This window comes from Chiloscyllium plagiosum, unplaced genomic scaffold (genome assembly GCF_037043375.1).
Source record: "Chiloscyllium plagiosum isolate Xiang-an unplaced genomic scaffold, Cpla_swu_hap1 HiC_scaffold_10, whole genome shotgun sequence".
Classification (NCBI taxonomy): domain Eukaryota; kingdom Metazoa; phylum Chordata; class Chondrichthyes; order Orectolobiformes; family Hemiscylliidae; genus Chiloscyllium; species Chiloscyllium plagiosum.
This window is the reverse complement of record NW_028270148.1, coordinates 117,033,754-117,042,542: the sequence shown is the minus strand read 5'-3', so window position 1 is coordinate 117,042,542 and position 8,789 is coordinate 117,033,754. Positions and strand designations below refer to the sequence as shown.

Sequence of the window (8,789 nt, the reverse complement as noted above, 5' to 3'; positions counted from 1 at the left end):
GGGGGGGGTGTGTGTGGGGGTGTGTGTGGGGGGGTGGGTGTGTGTGTGGGGGGGTGTGTGTGTGGGGGGTGTGTGGGGATGTGTGTGTGTGTGGGGGGTGTGTGGGGTGTGTGTGTGTGTGGGGGGTGTGTGGGTGTGTGTGTGTGTGTGTGTGGGGGGGTGTGTGTGTGTGGGGGGGTGTGTGTGTGTGTTGGGGGGGTGTGTGTGTGGGGGGGGTGTGTGTGTGTGTGTGTGTGTGGGTGTGTGTGTGTGGGTGTGTGTGTGTGTGGGGGGGTGTGTGTGTGTGGGGGCGGTGTGTGTGTGTGTTGGGGGGTGTGTGTGTGGGGGGCGGTGTGTGTGTGTGTTGGGGGGTGTGTGTGTGTGGGGGTGGGGGGTGTGTGTGTGTGCGCGGGGTGTGTGTGTGTGCGCGCGCGGGGTGTGTGTGTGCGCGCGGGGGGTGTGTGTGTGCGCGGGGTGTGTGTGCGGGTGTGTGTGTGTGCGCGCGCGGGGGTGTGTGTGTGTGGGGAGTGTGTGTGTGTGTGTGGGGAGTGTGTGTGTGTGGGGGTGTGTGGGGGTGTGTGTGTGTGTGGGGGGTGTGTGTGTGGGGGGTGTGTGTGTGGGGGTGTGTGTGTGTGTGGGGGTGTGTGTGTGTGTGGGGGTGTGTGTGTGTGTGTGGGGTGTGTGTGTGCGCGGGGGTGTGTGTGTGTGTGTGTGTGTGTGTGTCCGCTGTACACTGTTGTTTGATTAACCCCCTGCTGGAAAGGAAAGGGCATATTGTACCCTTTAGCTCAAGAAATCTGTAGACACTTCACAGTTGAAGTAGTGTCAACATATAATCCCTATCTTTGGAATCTGTTTGGCCACATAACATTGGGAACCCAATGAGAGGGAAGAATAGTTTTAACACCATTCTTCACAATCTGCTGGCTGCAGATGATTCTGCCCTTGATAGTATCGGTAAGAGCGACCACCGCACAGACCTTGGGGAGGCAAAGTCCAGCCTTTACACTGAGAAAACCCTCCGTTGCAGTGTTTGGCATTACTAATTGATGTGCTGGTTTATGGCTGATATTTCTGGAGAGTACTTACCCACAGCCAGCGAGACGCCACCCCCACAAACCCCACTACATCCTGTTTGGTGAAAGGAGGGATGGCTGGATCATCTATCTGTTGATAAACACTCTCCACCTTTACCACAGGAGGCTGGAGAACAACACTAGTTTGTACCCCAAGTCAGACACTAAGAGACATGCTGTTTTTATAAACATTTATGCACCAAGGCCCCATTCCAACAGAGGCAGGATCCAATAGAAATAACAAAATTGCTTTCATTCCAAAGATCAGAATGTTAAGTTCCGATGAATAAAGTGTTGATTTGATGAAGAGATAGAATTCTTCAACACGGCCACTCAGTCACTCAGGGGAGAGGTGACAGCAGCTTGCTCCTTCCCACCAGAGACACTGGGCCAGATTTTCCAGGGAGAGGCAATCCCACAAGGCTTCCTGCTCCGGTTTTACGGAATGAGCGCTATGCTTTCAATTAGACAGGTCCCGCATGGTGAGAAAGTCGAAGTTAGAGAAACCATGTTCCCTTTCTCAAGAGTCAGCTGGTGGAAGGAGAGGGTGGGAGTGGGACACAGTGTCGGGTTCAGTGGGTGGTGAGGGTGTAGTCCTGGAGGAGAGAGACCAACTGGTGTTGGTTTAATCTGAGGGTCACCACACCTCAGGCAAAGGGAGAGGTTTCATGGTAACCTCAGCTGGTGTAGGGGGTTAAACCCACACTGATAATGTCACCCTCCATCACAAACCTGGCACCCAGGGGTGCGATAGGTGACCGATCAGTTTGATACACGTTGAGTGTCACTTAAATGCTGAGAGATTTAAGCAGCATCAATGTTCAAAGGGACCTGGGTCTCCTTATTTATCAGGATGTGGAGGAGCCAGAGACTGTTCTGTCTCAGATCTGTGGAGGATCAGCCAACATATGTTCAAGACAGAGATTGATTGATTGCTAGATATTAGTGATGTCAGGGGTATGGGGACAGCGTGAGAACATGGTCCTGTGGTGAATGATCAGCAATGAGTTGGAATGACAGAAGTAGTTACGAGGAGAATTGTCCACCTTTAAACAGGTACCAGGTAGCAGAGAGGAACAAGAAATCATTTCCAGATTATTAACCCCTCCAGCCATTTGCTGACCTCCCCCGGCCTCTCTCTGATAAAACCACTGCAGCCCCATTGCTACGGCTGAGGAAGATTACCCACTGGCTACGTCAGTATTTATTGCCTATCCCTAACAGTCAAAGAGTCAACTGCAGTGAGTCTAGGGTCACACGTAGGCCAGATCAGGTAAGGATGGTAGCTTCCATCGCTGAAGGACGTTAGGGAATCAGATGGGTTTTCCCGACAATTGGCAACAGATTCATAGTCATCATTAGACTCCCTGCTCCAGATTTTCCTTTTGAAATTGAATTCAAAGTTCCAGCACCTGCTGTGGTAGGGTTCAAACCCAGCTCCTTTCATCAGCCATAACTTCCCCATTGGCTTTGCCCCAAACACCCACATGCCCAAATGAAAAAATGATCATTAATTTGTTCCGTGCTTCTCAAATACAAGTTTCAACTTGATCATTCTGGGTCTTTGATCTATTTCGGAAACAGTCTATTTGAAATGACAGTGCTTGAGAAAATAGCTTTGATTTTAAAGTTTATTGTTGAATAAAAAACTACAAAAGTAAGACTGCTCAACTCTACTGACATTTGTCTAATTGCATTGAGTCAATTACAGCTTGGCGTGCTGTGAATACAGTAACCTTGCTTTCCAGATGTCTATATTGAAATATTGCATAGAAAAAGGCACAGATCCGAGACTGGCAGGACATTGTGGTGTTACTGCCTTGATAGAAGTGAGATGCACTTGAGGGAACCTCAAGACAACTTGGACACAACAATCTCTCGGATTATGGCTTCTGCTGATCAGCATAGAAATGTACATTCCTGATCCTACATACATTCCTACGAGACATACATTCTGTACACATCCAATCCAGATTTTGCTGGCTACACAATAAAAATAAATATATTTACAAAGAGAATAAATAAGATATGAGGAGAGATATCAATTAAAGTTCTTGTTCTACTCTGTTCTTGTTGTTGGTGTTACCTTCCAGGAACCAATGAGACATTGCTGCATGGTCCTTGAGTTTATAGTATTTATCATTACTGTCCAAACACTGTACATTTTACATTAAACAGCTTTTGTACACTGGCACCATTTTGAAATGGCCACTTCTGAGTGTGCTTAAAAAAATCCCCATTAAAACATCTGTATTAAATTTAAACAGTTAATTTGAAAGTCCTAATATTCCTAAAATCAGAGAGAGTATACAAACTGCATAGTGAATTTACCTGAAGGAAGGAATCATTTTTTGGTTAGTTCCCAATCAATTCAAAGCTCAATAATTTATCTGATTCATCCAATTGGACAAGAGAATTTGCCCAATACTTTAACTCCTGTAAGGTGACACCGTAGATCGTTACAAAATCAGCCATTTCTGGTGGTAACCCACACATTCCAAGCCTTGGCTTTTCAGGGGAAAAACACACACAGTCTGAAACTGGGCCAAGTAAAGCCAATCACTGGCTGTCCTTCATCTTGTTTATAAAAAGTTTCAAATTTTCAACATAAAAACCCAAAGATAGTCACAGTTACAGCAACAAACCATTTTCATTGCAAGGACAAAGAGTAGAATTTAAACAGATAATATAACATGGGATACCAAACATAATTTAAACATTCTTAAATAAATTAATTTAAAAAGAGTGACTCCTGAATTAGCCATATGCATTGCAACAATACAACGTTGGAGTTTTCACACAACTGCCATGGTATCGTTAAAAAATAACAAAAGCTAGAATGCAATGATATAATTTGGCATTATGCATAGTACATTCCAATCATCTTTAAAGCGATCTACAAGACAAATACCAAATATGCTTGTCTATGCATAAATATCAGCTGTAGAAAGCGTCATTACACTCAGTGTAAAAGTCATGCATAGAGCTCAGATTTTGCCTGAAATTTGATTCTTTAAAACTAAAGTGGGAGGTGGGGGAGATGGTTGTGAGGGGGGGAAAAAAAGAGGGAGATTCTTATTCAGAAACCGGGCTAAAGAATAATACAAAAGGAAGCACCGCTCCGACTGGAAACACAACGTGATGCTCTGTAGTTGAATTCAGTACAGAGGCTCAGAAAAGCTTTACTGAGGTGCAACAACAAAAAGGCATCGACAGAATCACAGCTAACAACGAAGTGCAAGCAGCACTCTGGTCAATGTCGACTGAACACTTTACACAAGCTTGTTTTTTGAAAAGTATCGGTAAAATAGAAGAATCAGGTACTTTCCTCAGGCTGCAATAAAACCTTTCAACAAACACAAAAAAAACTTTATTGCTGGTTTTTGGAACAGTTTTTAAATTAAAAAGCCCCACTCCCAGCACTGCCCTGTATAGAGTTGCAACGTGCTGCTGCACTTTACAATCAGAGCAAACCCAGCTGGATTTGAGATGCTTTGAAAACCCTTTTTGGAGGAAGATAAGCTTATTTTTATAAAGGCATACACCCTCCCACACTGTGGGATTTCAGTGAGCAGGAACAGCTAGGAAGTAAAAAGCACAACCAGATTGGCTTAGCCCAATTCCTGCTATTTAACTGGAAATCCATTTGGTCTGATTCTAACTTGAATCTCACCCCCCCCCCCCAAAATGGTCAACATAGCACCAGGTTATTGCCCTTAGATTTTCAGAAAATGCAAGACATCTATATTGTTCATTTCACCCAATTGCATAGGTTTCTTGTTGTTGAACGTCTCTAAGGTACAAACAGGGTGCTGCAGTGTGAGGAGCTCCTGCTCCAGAATCAATAGATTAAGGAAATGATTGGGAATAGCTGGAGAAAAATACAAGAGGCACTCAGATTTTACTGACTAAATAACAAAGAGTGTGTGAATGTCATCAGCTCACAGCAAGGAAAGATTTCACATAAAACCCAAGTTGCCAGAAGCTTTGTACCATTCCATTTCTTTCATGGAAACAACATTTTGCTTTCAACCTGTGTGATTTTCATGAAGTGATTATATTTCAGCACTAATGGTTCCTTTAATATGCAGGAACTGGAGTCTCGTAATTATCAATGTAATTACCTATTGACCAACACCAATGATTGCTCAAAGACTTCAAATCAACCTATCTACCCCAGAAAGTGAACAAGTTTGGAAATGATTTTAAAAATGTCTAAAAAGTGAATATTTTCTGGTTTCTCTTTTCTCCCAGTCATATTAATCTTTCATTCCCTTCCTTAACTTCCCTTTGTGTATCTAATTTGACAGTAAATCACTTACTTTCATTCACCCCCTTCTTCATCCCTCCCTGTTCATTTCTCACAATTCTTTCACCTCATCAGTTAAGGAAACAGACCGTTGGTCCAGCCAATCACCAAGCTCCTCCCACTGCTTCCAGAAACTTCCAGGACAAGAAACATAAAAACCCGACACTGTTAACAGGACAGGATCCAGCAAAATCAGAGCCTATAGGTGCAGCTCATCCAACTTTGAACCAGATGATGATAATGAACCATCTCGGAGGAATGTATAGGTAATGCTGTAAGTGATGAATTTAGGGTTCAGTCAAACATGCTGGGAAAGGGACAATTATTCCTGACAAGTTCTGTTCTTTAAAATACAGTTAAAATACATTTTCCTGACCCCAAATCTTTTCATTAATAGCATGCTTATCATCTTAGATGCTCTTAATATTCCCCTTGCACCTGCTACATGAACATTGTGTATAAAAAATAGAAGTGACCCTTGTTCACCTCAACTTCACCGGGTTTGGTGAGGGCACTTCCTAGCAAAATAACTACGTCCCGTGTATCAAAAGGTATTTCAGAAAAAGATACAATCAACTGCCAATCCTGTACAAAAACTAAAAACAAACAAACACAGAATACAGTTTAAAAGAGCCACAGTCAGCTAATAACAAAATGAATGTCTGAACTAAAAGACAACTGGAAAAATATTGAGACCTCCACAGTCTGACTTACTGACTTGCCATCATGTTTATGATATGACCCTTAGGCTTCGTGTGTACGATGCACAACACGTCAGACCTACTCTCTGAACCCAATGCTCATCGACAGCAGGTAATCAGAGTAACAAAGCAATGATTAATAAAACATTTAAAACCATACTAGAGGACACACAGATGAAAACATTCTCAACTCTACAGAAACAATATCTAGTGTAATTGTTATTTTATAGAGGCATGCACAGAATTTGCAGTGATTCCATCACATTTTAAAACAATAATTATTTGAATGTTATCTGCAAACAGCCTATAAAACCCGAGTCCTTGGTGTTTCTGCCGCATCAAGACCCGACTAGAACCTCCATGATGTGGTCCAGCTCCGCAAGGTCCATTTTGAAAGGTTGACTTGGAGTCACTGATTGGCTACTGTAAGGAGATAATGTTTTCAGAATGTCATCTGCTGTGACTGCAGTCATTTTGGACGTTGGCCCTGTGGCACTCGCACAGGGATCAAAGTCATACATCGAGGTGTCAATGTCTGCAAACAGAATGTCATCAAGTGTCAGGTCAGTTAGGAAGCTTGTGGTGGTAATCTCAAAGTTGCCCGGTAAAGGGTCTGTGAGCCTGGACTCTGATGCTCTGTTCTCTTGTATCTCTGCAGGTTTCTCACTGCCACCTTCACTTAAATGCCCTCTGCTGACCTTCGAGTCTGTGGTAGTCGAGGATGGGCATAGCTCTTCAATTTCTTCCAAGGCTGAAGAGAAACTGTCTTTGCGTGAATGGTTCTGTGGCTTGCTGGGACCGAGTGTAACACTCTGACAGCTGCTGAAGGGATCTTCCTCCAGGTCAGAGGCTGGTGTCAGGCACAGGTCTGGAGGGGTGCTGCTAGTCACCTGGACTGGAGGGGAAGGAAAATGATTGAAGGCAGGTTGGACCTCTCTGTAATTATCATTGAGTGTGTCACTGGACTGAGAGGGGGCAATGAACACAGGTCGCAAGTTCCCCTCCCGTTTCAGTTCTTCCTGAATGCGTTTCAGCATATTGTTAATTAATACCGTCTTCTGCAGGCTGGGCTCCATTAATGGTTGCTGCTGATAAAGTTTCATGAGGGAAATGTTGAAGATAGACTGGCGCTGTAAGGTGTATGACACCTTGGAAGGAACATGCCCACAGGACACTTTGCCTTCCAGCCCATCTTCATGTTCACTAAATTTCCGTTTTGTTCCTTTTGCCAACATATATCTGAAAATTAAGAAAAAAACCAGGTGTTCAATTAGATTCACTACAAAATAAATTCTTAAGAACATTAAACTCTGAATTGAAATAATGCTGGGAATACACAAAAGGTTGTAAGCCTGTAACTAAACGCTTCAGTTTACTAAAAAGGTGAACAGTTTCTGTCTGGATCCAACTGTAAACGAATAAATCTCAGATTCCTCAGTGGGAGAAAGTGAACACAGACCAGAAATTCTTGAGCATAAAGGCCCGTGCAATCACAGCAACAATTAACCGCAGTGCCACAAATTAACCAGGACCAGAAGTTAAACAGGGAGAGCATCAAACTACATAAATCAGAGCCTGCAGACCGGTCTGACACCGAGTGCCAGGCAATTACCTGAAAATCATTTCAGAAGCACAGACTCTGGAGCATTTGCTTTAGCTGGTGATGTGTACAGAACACAACTCTCTTTGAATTTACTAATTCCCAATTATACTCACGGTGAGATGTTGCTAATTGTAACCCCAGTAGATTTACTGTCAATGGCACAGAATTAATATCAATTTATGTAATTATAAAGAAATAAACTGAAAAGGTAGAGGCCACAGTCAACAAGGTTTTAATGAATCTCTCAGTTTGTGTGGATCAAACTTATTAATTGAAGGAACAATCTCGGAAATATTTCCCACCTCTCAGACTGGTTACACTGGCTATTTCTCTGGTTACTTACCCTCATCACTGAAACTATCCTCGAGTACATGTACTATCATTGCCAGACACAAAGGAAACTAAACTGTTTTATAGAAGACGTCATATTGTCCCAAAGTGTCTGAAATACAATTAATGAGGTACGTACTGAAGCAGATGATCACATTGTTATCAATCTGTGCATGTCACGTCCCAATAAATAATTGTTCAATCAGAAGCAGCATTAGAAATGTTAAAAAACACAATCACTTCTTTTGTTGAACACTAATTATACAAAAATATCCAGATATAGTTTGGGAAAATCCTGAACAGATTCTGCTGTAATATCGGCATTCTGACAGTCACCAACTGGACTTGCCCAACTTCAATATTAAAGGACTTTTAAATACTATCGATTAAAGGTAACATCACCATAATCCCAGAGGAGCTCAGCGCTGCTCGTTCCTTAGAGAGATGGCTGGTGAGGGTTTAACCAAAGAGGCACCGCGCCTCTTGTGAGGGCAGAGGTTGAGAAGGAGAGTCCTTCACACACTGTTGGAATCACTCTGCATTGATAAACTTCATCAGACGTTTGAAAAGGAACACGAATCATAAATGTTATTAAAATCAATTTCAGTTTTCCAGAAAGCCGCTTCCAGGTTTTCTTGGACTTTGAAGCTGCTGGTGAAATGACAGGAGAATGGCCTTTTAAATATGTGTCATTAGCTGATCGAAGTAGACATCAAGGTCCACTTGTGGTGCAGTGCAAGTGTCCCTAACCCTGAACTGAGAGCGCCAGGTTCAAGTCCCACTTGCTCCAG

At 43.1% G+C, this 8,789-nt stretch overlaps 1 protein-coding gene across 4 annotated transcripts in view; it reads right to left on the bottom strand.

The window, feature by feature from the left end:
- Positions 1-2,672: 2,672 nt before the first annotated feature.
- The window catches only part of sertad2b (SERTA domain containing 2b), a 47,276-nt gene continuing 41,159 nt past the window's right edge, over positions 2,673-8,789 (bottom strand). For all 4 annotated transcript variants that reach the window (XM_087991696.1, XM_043696692.2, XM_043696694.2 and 1 more), the window contains one exon: positions 2,673-7,304. In XM_087991696.1, coding sequence (XP_087847822.1) covers positions 6,404-7,300 — 897 coding nt within the window. In that variant the 5' untranslated portion in view covers positions 7,301-7,304 and the 3' untranslated portion in view covers positions 2,673-6,403. The remainder of the gene's footprint in view (positions 7,305-8,789) is intronic.